The sequence below is a fragment of the Melopsittacus undulatus genome, chromosome 10 (assembly GCF_012275295.1).
Source record: "Melopsittacus undulatus isolate bMelUnd1 chromosome 10, bMelUnd1.mat.Z, whole genome shotgun sequence".
Classification (NCBI taxonomy): domain Eukaryota; kingdom Metazoa; phylum Chordata; class Aves; order Psittaciformes; family Psittaculidae; genus Melopsittacus; species Melopsittacus undulatus.
Window position 1 is genome coordinate 3,533,448 of NC_047536.1, and position 14,843 is coordinate 3,548,290.

The 14,843-nt window shown below is 42.0% G+C and overlaps 1 protein-coding gene across 1 annotated transcript; it reads left to right on the forward strand.

The window, feature by feature from the left end:
- Positions 1–1,839: 1,839 nt before the first annotated feature.
- Positions 1,840–14,618, forward strand: NPM1 (nucleophosmin 1). Its single transcript, XM_005144162.3, has 11 exons — positions 1,840–1,990; positions 2,664–2,743; positions 5,324–5,443; positions 6,193–6,286; positions 7,015–7,118; positions 7,431–7,492; positions 7,991–8,048; positions 9,629–9,718; positions 10,603–10,704; positions 13,213–13,287; positions 14,256–14,618. The coding sequence occupies exons 1-11, from the start codon at positions 1,927–1,929 to the stop codon at positions 14,292–14,294; spliced, it is 888 nt and encodes a 295-aa protein (XP_005144219.1). The 5' UTR covers positions 1,840–1,926; the 3' UTR covers positions 14,295–14,618.
- The last annotated feature ends 225 nt before the right edge of the window (positions 14,619–14,843 follow it).

Below are 14,843 nucleotides of genomic sequence, written 5' to 3' on the forward strand. Positions count from 1 at the left end.
AGGGTGTTATTTCTACACATACAAGGAAAGCACAGGTTGTAAATTAACAGTGTCTAATTCTTAATTTGCATCCTATCTATAGGATGCAACGAAAGAACAAAAGAATATTGTTAGTTTTTTCTGGTTTTGGTTAAATACTCCTGTCACATACAAGTGTGTCACCTCATATTTCTGTAAAGAGAACAGCTGGTATGAAGATGAGCAGGGAAATAGGAAAAACACCACTAATTTGACCCCCTATCAGCATTTCTAAAGCAGCTGTCACCACTACTGAGTAGTTAGTGCACCACCATAGCTCAAACCGCAGGCAGCTAGCCCTGGCAGCATGACCCACATTGGTGCTGCAGTGAGCAGGGTGCTGGATCCAAGGTGCCTTCCAGCTGAAATCATCCTGTGGCTCTAGAAGAGAGCTCTCACAGCAGCCATGTCAATGTTAACAAGAGTGTACAGGACCATATCCTGCTGAACTCATGGCTCACGTAACCTTGTATTTGGAAAACTAGCTGTGTCTTGCTAATTGGAGACTTTACATCTGAAAATGAGATGAATTAGATGTACTTCCTGTTTTTAAAAGGGTGAGCTTTGTGGAAGAGTGAGAAAGAAGGTGAATGCCATGTTTTGACAGGTAAGATTCACTCTACTATTGTGTCAGTTGTCTTATTTTCAGCTTCAGAACTTGATGTTCTTCCTTTATGAATGCAGGTGTAACGAGTTAAAACATTTCAAAGTATCAGAGACATGAGCACTAACAGGTTATAAACCTTTATTTTTGAAGAATGAGCATTCAGCTAAAAGTGATTTTGAGATTAGCTAATTTAGAGCACCCAAGCAACACTTCCACAGATGGCCATGAGGACAGCCTGTAACAGAAACCCAAAGATATGCCCTACCCAGGGTCACTGATGGACTACACAGACTAACGCATACACAAGCCTTTTCAGGGCTTCTGGCTCTCAATCTGACTGAATTCTATTGTGAGAGATGTCTTCATGTGTCCATTCATATCAAAAAAGTAGTTACCTCCCATTGCACACCAGTCGAAAGGGGGGTTCCTAAAACACTGTTTCACCCTGGTCCTCAGAGCCCAGTGGCCCAGCAGCTCCTATTGACAGGTACGCAGCCACTAAAAAGGATGTTTTATTTCCTGCGAGCCGAGAGGAGCCGGCCGCACATGGCTCACCAATACCAAGTGTTTCCCTGCAGCAGGGCCTTCCCCGCCCGCAGGACGGCTGCCAGACGCAGCTCCGGGCTCGCAATGCCTCAGGCCTGGCAGCCACATGGCTCTGCGCGCACTCCTCCTTGGGCTTGGTCGCTTTAAGCCATCCGTATCTTTGCTACCTCAGCGAGGAGCCTGCGAGCAGCTCCGGGCCCCGCTGTGCGGCTGCCGGCCACGCAGGGCCGCTTCCCCTGGGCAGCACGGCCCGGTCCGGTCCGCCGGCAGAGGGGGGGGCCACCTGAGGCGAGAAGCAGGCGGCGGCTTCCCCTGTGGGCAGCACACCCGGTGCCGGTCCCTCGCCGCCCACCGACAGCCATTTCACGGCTCCGCGGGGCCGGTGCCTACAGGGTACGGCGGCAAGCGGGCACCTGCCCGGCCGGTACTCGCTGCGCTCGCCCCGCACACCTGAGAGGTACCCGGGGAAAGGGTCCGGGCAGGCTGCGGCTCCACAAGGACCGGCGGCCGCTGCGCTATGAGCGGGGCCGCCGCCATCTTGTACCGGCCCCCGTACCACGCTCGCGACCACCCATCCGTTAGTGGCGCGTGCGCAGAGAGGAGCACTGGGGTGGGGGGGCGTGCCCCGGCGCGTGGATCTCGCGAGATCACCCGGGCTATATCTGGGAGTGGGCGGGCACGCGGCTTCCTTTAGTGCGCGTCTGCCCGCAGCGCCGCAGCCCGTCGTGGTCAGTCCGCGCGAGCAGGCCGAGAACATGGAGGATAGCGCTATGGATATGGAGAGCATGGGCCCCCTGCGCCCTCAGACCTTCCTTTTCGGTAACGGCTCGTACCGCGATCCCGGAGCCCATCGGCGGCGCCGCTCCGCTCTCTCAGGCCTTGGGGTCGGGCGGGGGGCGGCGGGGTCGGTGAGGGGCAGTGGCTCGTGCGGGCCTCGGGCCGCACCTCAGTGGGGGGAGGGGAGGGGGAGAGGAGGGAACGGCTCGGTCGGGGGAGGGGGTGCACGGAGGTAACAGCCGCGCTCGGCGTACGCACCACGTGGCGCACCGCTCGCACGTGGCGCGGCCCGGCCCCGGTCCGTTTTTGTTAACGGTGCCGCCGCCCGCACGTTCCTAGGGACGCGGCCGCGCTCGGAGCTCCGGGCGCTGCCCGAGCACATGGCGGGTGGGGGGTGCGGGAGCACGTGGAGGGTGGTTGGCCTGTCCCTAGTCGCGTTTTCCTCCTCTCCCGGGGGTGGCGTTTCTCGGGCAGCATTGGACGTGAGTGGGCTTCGAAGCACCGCCTTAGGAGCTGCACTGTCGCAGCAGGCCGCGGACGCACCAAGGTTTTCCGCGCCCCGCGTGTTTCTCTGCTCGGATGTTACGAGCGCCGTTAGTGGGTTTTCTGTGCAAGTACAAAGCCTCGAAGCAACGTGATGTAAAATACTAAGTAGTTAGTAAATACCGGTGTCAAAGTAAAAACGCAGGCATATAAGTGAATGTTCTTTTCATAGGTTGCGAGCTTAAAGCAGATAAGGATTATCAGTTCAAAGTAGATGATGAAGAAAATGAGCATCAGTTGTCTCTGAGAACGGCAAGTATCATTTGGTTTCCAAGTTCTTATTTTGTGGCATGCAGTGTTGTGAGAAGTTTCTTTTTAACATGGAGGTATTAAAACTTTTAAGATACGCACTAATGTTTTGTTGCTTACAGAAACGAATGCAAGGCTGGAACGGTTTAAAAATTAATTCATAGTAGGTTAATAAAAGTACTAAACGTAATTAAAGGCCAAAATTTATACTCTGATATCTGGAATGCAGTAGTTCAGATGCTACAGTAGCAAGGAATGAAGAGTACATTTATAAGAATAATACATGGGCATGTCTTACTACACTTAATTATAAACTTTATTTTGACCCTATATTTGCAGACAGAATTCCAGTGGCTTTTTTTTTTCAATAAGCATCTCATAACTAAATCTAAATGGGGGAGGGACGTTTGTGTTTTAATTTGTTGTCACAGGTTTTGTCTTCTCTACGGATGAAACTGGGAAATACTGTTTTCTCATACAGATAACTTATCTAAGTTTTTCTGCTGAGCAGGGTGCTCCTGGAAATCGGTATTTGTATACTGAGAGTTAAATGTGTTGGGACATCTAATCTTTCTGCTGCCACACAAGACACAATATTTCAAGGCCTTTGTCCTGGGCTGAGCATGTAGCAGGAAGATAATATGTCCCAACTTCACAGGCAAGGAATTTGAAGTTGTAGCATCTCTACTTTATGGCTTTTTATTTGGTTTTATTTAAATACAAAGATATACCTTAGATACAGGGAGATACCTAAAAGGTATTATTTGGTTTTGTTTAAATAAAAAAGATTTCCCGGATGCTGGGAAACCAGAATCTCTTAATGTGGATTACTTCCTGCAGCAGAATTGTTTCTTGCAGGAGAAATAACACTCTCCAAACATGCTCACAGTGATACTTACAATGCTTAGAATTGTAGGCATTATGGTTTTGTGAATCATGTGTCTTCAGTCCTTAAATTTTATGGAAATTGCAGCCTGGGTTTGACAATGACTAATTAGTTCTTAATTATAATTTCTTTTGAGGGAAGAATACAGTGCTAAAACATGTAAGTTCATGTGGCTTGTTCTCATACATGAATGTTTTTAAAGACAAATGATAGACAGGAGAAATGGCGATTGAAATAACAAATAGCAAGCTAGAAATGTCCAAGAGGCTTGGAAGATCTTAGACATAGCTACAAACAGATAATGTGTTGGCCAGTACGGAAGATAAAGTGTGAAGGTAGCAAACACCTGGTGACTGGTCTGTACACCTGATAGAAAGCTAGCTATGTAAAGACTGACTGACACATCTCAGTCAAGGTACAGATGTGGTGATGGACTTGGGTATGAGGTACAGAAGGAGGTGGGGATATTAAAGTGAAAGGGGAGGAGGATTGATGCATGTAGAGTTAAAAGGGGCATGAGGCTTTCTGCAGATGTCTTACTAGTGATAGCTGAGAACATAGATGGATGGTCACTGCTTCATTACCTATTTATTGCCTGTGTGCATTCCTCCATTGTAGAAATTAAAGCACAGGAATGGATGCTTGCCAGAGTAAATAAATTACTAGTAACTGCTGTACTATTGCTTAAACTGATGCAAGTTATAAGAGTAACTGCAGGTGGAGGGCATGTTCCTAAATTCTTGTCCCAGTGGGTAGTCCCACTAGCTGCATGATTTCGTGATGTTGCTAACCCATTTGAGATGTGAGGCCAGGGCAGTAGTTTCACCTGTTTAAATTCACAGTAACAAATCTTGTTGGGAATAGTGAATCCTACATCCCATTTCTCAGTCTTCAGCCTGATACTAGTCTGCATCATAATATATAGCCTGCCTAAAACTTAGCTCTTGGAGAATGGAAATTAAAGTTGTGTGCTTCTGCCTGGAGTGTTTATACCAACATACTCCACAGAGGGCTGAAAGCTTTTTTTTTTCCTGGGGCACTGGTCTTGGGAAATAATTGTTGTAGTTCAAGATTCTTGGTTTTCACATCTCGTGCATGTAACCCTGATGCAGATGCCAGAGGTTCACAGAACTAGAATTTCAGGCCTGTCCCATGTCTCACTAATTTGCCTCCCTGCAGCTATGATTTTTGACTTGTACTCTGTGTAAGGAATCCAGGTACTTGAGTTCTGAAATGCTCTGAGAGAGCAGTTCTCAGTCTTTGGTGCAGAAAGCATATGCATAAATGACAGTAGTGAACTGAGCAGTTAAGATTAACTCCCCATTGAATGTCAAGTAAGCAGAAAGTACATAGTGGAAGTGAAGCAATTGGCAGATATGAAACATGGCAGAAAGAGGAAGGATAAAGGCTGTGATTCTGTAGTAGTGGTTACAGTTTTTTCCCTTCCTCTAGGCATGTGGTTGTACTTCTTGCCTTGGGCCAGTTTCAGTGCTGAGTAGACTTGTCACTGACCCCATTTCAGGCAATAATCTAGTAGCAGAAGGTTCCTTTTAACCCTCTTCAGAACATTTACCTTAAGTTGTGCCTTGCAACTACTGGTGTAGACATGGAAAGAGGGTGAATAACAAGTAGAATTTTAGAGGACTTCAGAATATTTCGTAGGATTCTCAGAATATATGCTGTTCTTTACTTCACAGGTTACTTTAGGGGCTGGAGCCAAAGATGAATTGCACGTTGTAGAAGCAGAAGCATTGGATTATGAGGGCAATCCTATTAAAGTAGTACTGGCATCTCTCAAAATGTCAGTGCAGCCCACGGTAAGTACAGGAATGTGGAAAAATCTCATCAGATTGGTCTCAGGTGTGGAAGACTGGTTAGAAGGGGTTTTGGTTGGCTGAATGCACTAAATATGGGGGGGTTATGCCTAGTAGACTTACTCTAGTCATCTGGAGATGATAGGCTTTTGTTCAAATCATGCTGCTTTTAAGGAAGTGACAGTCATTACACATCATCTCTATGTATACAAATGTATGCATTTGCAAGCAGGTTACCATCTATAGCCTGTGTTGCTTTCTTTGAGCCTGGGATAAGAAAAATCTAGATTTTTTGCAGGTACCAAGCTCTTAAGGTATTCTAAAGGTGACTGCTACCCTTTCTTGATTTTTAAGGGCCTGCTTGTTATTCCTGCCATCTGGAATGTAATTTGAATCAGTGTTGCAGATGTTGTACAAATGGAACTGCACAATGTTGGGGGCAGGTGTGAGGGATAATGTTCAAATTGGTTTTGCTGCCAAGTGGAGTAGAAAAAATTGTGGATTGGTCTGGATTTGAAAGGTGGGCTTTGATTACGGTAAGAGATCAGTGTAATGAACCCTGTTGTGGTTTACCCTGATTTTTGACTCTAAGCAGTTCTGGAATATTCTGACAGATGGAAATGCGGAGTAAGTATATTTGCCTTGGAATTTACAGGTGCTAGTACTCTTGGTTCCATTTGAATTGATTGTCTTTAAAACCACTTCACTGTTAATGCTTGAATTAAAAAAAGCCTTTTTTTTTCTTCCTTTAGGTTTCATTAGGTGGCTTTGAGATCACACCACCAGTGGTCTTGAGGTTGAAATGTGGTTCAGGGCCTGTTTATGTCAGTGGACAGCATCTCGTAGGTATGTATTGCTCTGGTTACTAATCTGACCTTGCTACCTCTCAACACAGACAGAACTTGTATCTGGTGTCTCAAGCAATACTCTTTCTAATACTGACGCTGTGAATCTTTAATTCGCTGTCCTCAGAGGCATGAAGTAATGGGAGTGCCACGGAGTTCAGAGAAGTGCTTGCACGTCTATTCTTGCCTCTGGTTTTGTACGCATAAGGGTTGTTTGTCAGCCTTAAAGTCTGAGTTCTAATTTCCCTTCTTAGAAGTGGGTGTTAGTGTCTCACAGCAGAAAGATGTGAGCTTTCTGCTTACCACTTCAGAATGTGAGAAGACTGCCCACGAAATAGTTTTGAGTTTATACTAAAAACTACACCAGGACTAGCCTTCTTCATAGAATTGTGTTTAAAACTGATCTTTCTCTCCAGAAGTTATCCTAAATGTGTCTCCTTAGAAATGGAGATCTTACTCTTTCTGTGGCTTTTCTGTGAGGAAGGTTAATAAGCAGTATATGTATTTGGATTTCAGTGCAGTAGTATCTACATGTAGTCAACTAAAAAATATTCTGACCTCAGTGGTTAGATCACTGCTACAAAGCTTCCTCCTATCAGTCAGTTCAGCTTCTCAGTAAGGCCTTGCCAATTCAATTGACAGTGGTACTCTTCTATTTGTTTCTTACTAGTAATTTTGCTTTAACTGTCAAATGTGTGGGGTTTTTATGCATTGCCATAATTTTATCAGCATTAGAGGAAGAACCAGAATCAGACGATGAGGAAGATGATACAAAAATCGTGAACACTTCAACAAAGAGACCAGCAAGTGGAGGAGGAGCTAAAACACCACAGGTATGTACATGTGTGTGTATGCGTATGAATACATACACACTTTCAGTCATCTTGTCTGAAGATTTTCTTTTGGCTGGTATTATTGCTGCCTGTAGGAGTAAGCTGCGTACTGCAGGAGGGTGGAAAGGTTCATGTGCTTAGAGCATGCTGTAAATTCGTCAGTAGCTTTTGACTTGGCATCTGTAACGTGTTGGGTTTTACCTAAATTGATAGAAGATAGTTTTGTACCTGTGCTGCAAATTGTTTTGGGTTGATGTTGCTGTTTATTAAGGCAGTGATACTGATACTTAAACATACTTGATCTTTTCAAAGAAAAAGGCAAAATTATCAGAAGATGATGAGGATGACGATGAAGATGAGGATGATGATGATGAGTATGTATTCTTGTTTTGAAAGTGTATTCTGAAATATGGGTTTAACTGCTTCAGAATGGTTTGTGTGACTTAACTGGATGTTAAGTGGGCAAGCTGCTTTCTTTTTATTATCTTTGATGTGAAAAAAAAAGGAATTGTCTCAAGCTTGTCTCTTCACTGCAGTTTAAATTATTCACATATGTAATACTGTGTTATAAAATTCAGTATTGTATAGTTTATTAACTTCAAAGTGAATAGAGGATTGCTTTAGTAGTAGAAGTCCTGAGATACATGCTTTTGGTATTCAAGCAGAAGGTAATGAATGCATTTAACATCTTGACCAGTAGAATTTGTCCTAACAATGTGTTAATGCAAGGTATAAGGTAGACTTGGGGAGCTTGCTTGCTTCCTTCATGAGTAAAACTTTTTATTGGGAGGGAGAGGGAAGTCTTAATTCCCAATGTGGTTAAAGCTGTGAGTATGAATTTTCAGTTATGGTGACTGCCTTTCTAATTCTAGTGATGAGGATGATGACTTAGAGGATGATGAGGAAGAAATGAAAACGCCAATGAAGAAAGTAAGTGGTGCATGCGTGCGTGTATATATATATATATATATATACACACACACACACAAAACACACTGTGACCCTCTTCACCCATGAAGAAATAAACAGCCTGTTTAATGAATTTGAAAGGTAGTGATGACGCTAGGTGTACTTACTGTTTGCAGCTAAGTTTGTTCAGACAGAGAGAGCGCTAACACTTCTTAACTGGGTGCTGGGTGCTATTTAACTGTCCTGATGGAGTCATCTTCATTCATATGAAGACCCCTAAAGCAGAAGGGAGGGATAGGAAGATGTGTGTGTTTGACAGTTAACTGTTCAGGTTTGAATTACGTGTTGTAATGCAGAAGCTAATTGGTGTGTCCTCCTTTGTGCAGTGTTCTGTTGAATAATTGACTGTGTATCAAAACAAGAGATGATGGAAATCAGGCAGATGGTTCTTTAAATCAATTAGTTTAAGCACAACTATTTGGAATATGTGAATGGAATGCTTTTGTTTTAGTTTAGGGTGTATATTTTCCTTAGAAACTATGGTAAGGCTTTAGAACATTTCATTGTGAATGTTACATTCATTTGATGATAGCTGTTGGACAGTAAGCAATCCTGTTCACATGTGGGTTGGGCTTTGCCTTTTCAGTTAGTCCCGCATACTGTGAAAAGGTTCTTTTTAGCAACTTTAAATAATAAAGAATGTAAATGCGTGAGCCTGCTGCAAAAGGTTCACCTCTGGCAGCCAAGTGCTAGAATGTGGAATTTAATCAGCCCTGGAGTGCCATCTGGTGGCAAAACGAACTGTAAGGCAACCTGGCAACTCCAGAGGTAGAGGTAGCAATTTTTAACTTCGTGCTTTGGCTTCAATTTACATGTTCATACCTGCTGTTTAGAAACAAATTTAACATTTACTTCATTATATGCTCCTTTTTTTCTAAGAAATTTTGTAGGTGACATTGTGCAATAGTTTAAGGGTTGGTAAAGACAAGTCTGGACTGCAGATTTCCTGACACCTTACCAAATATAGTGTGGCTGAATGAAATGGTCCCTCTATTTACATAGAAATAGAAGAATCAATACTTAAATATATATGTAGCACTGCCAATGCATATCCTGGATAATGTTTCTGTATGAAATGCCAAATGAGGTAATGGTTGTGTTACAAAAAGCAAATAGCACTGAGTCAGATTGTAAGCTGCAGTGCCATGTAGAATTAGTTTTAATGCAGTATCTGTCCCCAAAAGTAATGCATGTATATTATACATACATATATATATAACTGTATGTAATACAAGTATATATGTTAGTATATGAGTAAAGATGTAATATACAGAAAATGTAGTGGAGGTCCCACATAAAAAAAACTTGATCTTGGTTATGTTGTGTATTGTGATGTACCCACAGTTTTTTTGAGTTAATGTAGCGTATGTGCTTTTTGCTTAAATAATGGATGCTGATCATGTTGCATGGGCAATGAGAATGCTTTTTTGTTCGAGGCTAAATAATATGTGCATTGTCACTAGGTCCTCATCAGTATTTTACCAAGCTAACATACACTAGCAGTTTTTCATGGCCAGTGAACCTACATGCTTTCTTTTCAGCCTGTCCGTGAGGCTCCAGGAAAAAATATGCAGAAAGCAAAGCAAAATGGAAAAGACTCTAAGCCGTCCACACCAGCATCTAAATCAAAAGTGAGTGAAGACAAATGAGTAAAATAAATGTTTCTTTTAGTGTGGAAGGTAGCTCTCTTGTTTAATGGTAAATTTAAATAATAGACTAAGTTAGGGGTTTTTTGAATTTTAGTACAGAACATGCTGGGGATGCTGTTCATTGCTTTGTGTTCCTCTGTGAAACTCTTCAGTGATCCATATGTAACTACAACAGCCAAGATTAGAAATCAGACATGCTGTCTCTTGTTGAGTATTGGTGATCCCGTAATATAAAATACTGTACATCCTGCTTGTACAAGAGGATCACTGCCAGCTGTGCTGCTACTGCAGTACAACACAAGGAGGCTATTGCTAATAAGGGACTTAATTGATCCTTTTTAGAGCTAACAGTTCTCTTGTTCAGTTACTTTGTAGTTATTGAGCTCCCTTGCGCAGCTTTGTCCCGCTGCATGTATGCGGGTATGCATGCCAGGAAAGTAGATGCAGAAACTTGTGTGGGGTGGATGACAGGACAGTATCTGGAAAACAGTGCAGATTTCTGCCTTTTTTAAAGCATGACCTAGTCCAGCTGCAGTTGTGGAGGAAACTCAAAGTGACTGACTGGACTATGGTTTTATTTTCATTTCTGTTGGGAGAAGGAGCTATGTGGGCCTCAGCCCAGAAGCATAAGATGTTAGCTATGCTAACTGTATTAACTTAAAAATTAGTGTTCTTCTTGTCTCTGAGAAGTGTGATGGGAAACACAGATTTAACTTCTGTGACCTCTTGAAGCTATCTGAAGTATCTGTGTGATGGCTGGTTGTCCTGCTCCATATAATTTCTATAGCTTTTAACACTCTTACTAGAAAACTTGATCTTGTATACTAAGTAACTTGTAAGTTCCTAACAAAATGAATAATTTTCAGACTCCAGATTCCAAGAAGGATAAGTCTCTAACTCCAAAAACACCAAAAGTCCCTCTGTCGCTAGAGGAGATTAAAGCAAAAATGCAAGCGTCTGTAGACAAGGTGAGTTTTTGAAACTTCAGGCTTCCTAGCCTTACTTTTGCACTTCCACAGATCAGAAAAATTGGATGTTTTTAAGAAATGGTTACATGTCACTGAGTGCTGTGCTTTTATACAGAGTATGTTGATGTTGAAGCTCAGAGAAATGAAAACTCATCAAGGTCTCTGCACTCTAAACAAAACCGTGTTGTTTTTGCATTCCTTTAGTAGTGGTGATGGGTAATTTGGTATTTCTTAGGGAACTGTCTCTGTTAAACTTTGGAGGGGGGGAAAAAGCCCAAACAACCCAAAATCAAAGCAGTGAGTCTTAGGGGTGACATTTATTCTAAAAGTGACTTAACTAGTACACATTTTATTTTAGGCAACTAGAGTAAACCAGTTGTTCATGTGCCTGCATTAATAGCATGACGTTGGAAGTAGTATCCAGCTTGGCTATCCAGATGTCCAGATGCTTGTAAGGCTTTATAACTTCCAGAAGGGGGAGACAGCTGCTCATGATACGCATTAATGAATCAATGAAGAACTGAAAGCATTTGCTCTCTGATCTGGAGTTCTAGGGCTAATTGAGCCTCCCCTCAATGGATGTTTCACCTTTTGAAAGCCATAAGGCAGTTGCTTGGCTTCTGGTTATTATCAGCTTGAACTAGCACTTCTTCGTTATACACATGAGTTCTCTTCTTGTAAAAGTTATTGAAATATAAAAAAGTTGTGTTTTAGTTACAGGCTGATTGGGTAAAAAGTGTAGCAGGCAATAGCAGTTCTTTCCCCTTTAGTCAAGTCTGGGAACCTTTGTGCTAGGAGCACAGTGGAGTACACATTTGAACTGCAGAATAGGTGGTAGTGAGGACCTGGCATCCAGACTACCAGTTCTAGTTTTACTTCACCTAGCTCAGGAATGTGCTTATAGATCATAATTTCATTTGTGACTGAACCAGATTCTTCATTGGAGACTTTTGTAGCTCATGTCAGTGCTCTGAAGAATTCTGGCTCACTGTTTGATCTGAGATCAGCTTTTCTCCCTTACAGTGGCAATTAAGTAATCTAAAAAAACTAGACTTATTTTAAATTATGCTTAGATTTTTAATGTTTTCTGGCAGTTTTGACCCAGGAATGCAAAATAACACAAGAAATGTTTCAGTGCAAAGTGGATGTAGAGTGAGCAATGACAGATTGTGATCTGGATCGAAATGCATATCCCTGAATTACAAACCTGACAGTGATGGATAGTATCATTCTGTTAGGTCAGGCTAACCTCTTGGATCTCCTGGATGCTAGGGTGGATTTTTGTGACTTGGAGGAGCCACAATTAATGTTTCTGCAGTATAAGCAGAAGTGGCTGAGCTGCTCGCAGTAGACATATGTCCCTATGGAGGGAAGTGCAGGCCAGATAACTGGCAAGTAGCTTTAGAATATGTGATGTTGAAGAGTATTTTTACAGGGAAGTGTTTTGTGAGCAGAAATATGTAGAGGCAATAGCAAGCAGCTTAATTCAGTGTGTACCAAGATGGCTCTGTGGCATACCTTAATAAGGCAAGGTTTGTGTGTTGCCATGCACAGTAGCCCTGCTAGCTGCCAGCCAGCAAGTTGGCAGCGTTGAAAAACATCACTTTAATAGAGTGAAACTGCTGTATTATGTACTAAGTAGATATCAACAAGCTAATGCAAAAACATAAGTACATAAGAATCCAGAGGTAAGACATTGTCCAAATCCAAGCTTTTTGGTTGCAGCTTCAAGTATTTCTAATGTAGCTTTGTTTACATTTGAATATAAAAAAGCTGTTTTCTTCCGTGTGCCAAGTAGTAACTAAGTGTTGTATCATAGTTGGCTAGGTGTATTTCAACTGATGCACCTGGAAAAGGGGAAAAATACTTCTCATGGGCCATGTGAAGGCAAAACAGTGCCTCTTAAGAGAGAGTGTTGTTATTTTGCCTGCATATATGAGATCCGAAGATAAGCTTAGTAGGCCCATGAATCATTACTGAACCTGCTTTCTACTTTTTGAGTATGTACAAAGACAGTTTCAGAGATAGAGTGCAAATGTCTCTAGAACAGTTCTTTTAATTCATAGAACTAATGTATTATTCTTAAAAGGTAGGTGAAAAATTGCTTCATGTTCTACTTTAGAGAGCTGAAGTGAAAAACCAACCTGTGAAGGGTAGTGATGTCTTAAGTTGCTGTGGTAGGAATCCGTAAATATGGAATTTGTTCTAATTTATCTGGATAGCATATGTATGTTGACTACAAACAAAGTTAGTTTCAGGGGTGGATGCTTGTTATGTTCTTGAGCATGAGCAAAGATTCTTGTACAGCCATTTTAGTGTGTAGGCGCTCACTACTCCTCACTCTGAGAGATAACTGGGTACTGTAAAGAATCAAATCTTAATATGGGTTAAAGGCAGGTTGGTTTGAAATGTTTCAAGGTGAGTTCAGTAAAATTCCATGTGTATTGCAAAGGGTTTAAGCTTCAGAATGACCTGCATATGCTAAAGCTTGTGTGTTTTTCAAAATAGGGTACTACCCTTCCCAAGCTGGAACCCAAATTTGCCAACTATGTGAAGAATTGCTTCAGGACGGAGGACCAGAAGGTAACTGCATTTATTGGAACTTGATAAAGTCCAAAAACTTTTATAACCTTAGGGATTCTTTTCCACTTCTTAATCTTTACAAGCTTTGGACTGCTTCAAAGGGTTACAAACCACGAACAATACTTCAAATTAAATAAATGGGAATGGTTTTAAGGGTTTAGTTGGCTAAGATGGGAAAGCTAATACTTTATTACATTTTTCCAGCTTTTATATGGTTGGTAAATTATCTCTTGCTTACTAAACCCACAGAATTTTCCTTCTGGCACCGTATTGGCTAAGGAAATGAGCTGTGGTTTTCCTTGCTGCTGAATTTGGCCACCTAGGCCAGTCTGCTGTTCAGCCTTTGTTAGGCAGGGTGTCTGGGAGGGGGAACTGTTTTGAGATTGAGATTATGGCTTTTTTGCTTCTTTTCCTCCCAAAGTCAACTGAACTTCTCTTGTAAGAGGGCAAGCCAAAAGGTGGTATCAGGAAGCAAGTTTCTGAATTAGTTATTACTCAACATATACTAGGCTAAAATGTGTCTTGGATTTCCCCTATCAAGATTCCTGTAAGTTAAAACTTTCTTCCAGTGACAGAATTCCTTATGCTTTCCTGCTTCCCTCAGTGGTTCAGAGTAGACTTGTCTGATAGACAAATTGATAGGTTCTTGAAAGAATGTTTCAAAGCAGTTTGCCTCAGCTACTGGAGCTGCTCTGACATTCACTAGGGTAGGCAGAGTTCAGCCAATATTTGCCTAGCTGGTCCACACCCATCCTCTCACTTACCTTTGCTGAATTCAGACTAAGGTGACTTACAGTGAATAACAATCTTGTAGCAGAAGGACCTGACATCTTGCTTTCAACTTAATTTTTCTCTGAAAGGAATGCATTTTGTTGTAATTTAATGCCGGTATTTTGTGGAGTAAGTGGAGATAGTAAACTGAAAATAATCAGAAAAATGGATTTAAACTTCTTTCTGTGCACTTCCAGGTCATTCAAGCTCTCTGGCAGTGGAGACAGACTCTGTAAGAAAAGAAAACAGTTTTAACAGTTCGTTAAAATCTGCAGTCTTACTCCTGTAACCGTTATTTGGCTGTTCTTTTTACAAATGCTCAAAAGAGCTTTCCCTACTGTGTCTGATAAATGTCATCCAGATTACCTTGCCAAGAATGTGTTGTCCAAAATGCCTGTTTAGTTTTTCAAGATGGGACTCCACCCTCAGCTTCATGTTAAGTATGTATGGAATGTTTTGATAAGGCATGGTGGTGGTGGTGGTGGTCAGACAAATGGAAATGGTGGGGAGACTAAATGTATGTGGAAAATGAAATAAAATTTTAGTATTTTAATAAAGTACTATCGTTTCTTTTTTTTATGGGCTGGGGGCAGGCTGCACACTGAACCCAGAAGATAACAGGGCTTTAAGGTTCTCATAGGAACTACTGCTAAGTAGCTGAGCTACTGCTTTTTACCAAGTACACATCAGATATTCTAATTTATGTTGTCAACTTCAAAACCAGCTCCACTTCCATTAGCTTTACAGCTACAGAGCAGATGATTGGTGAGAAGACTTAAGTGGTA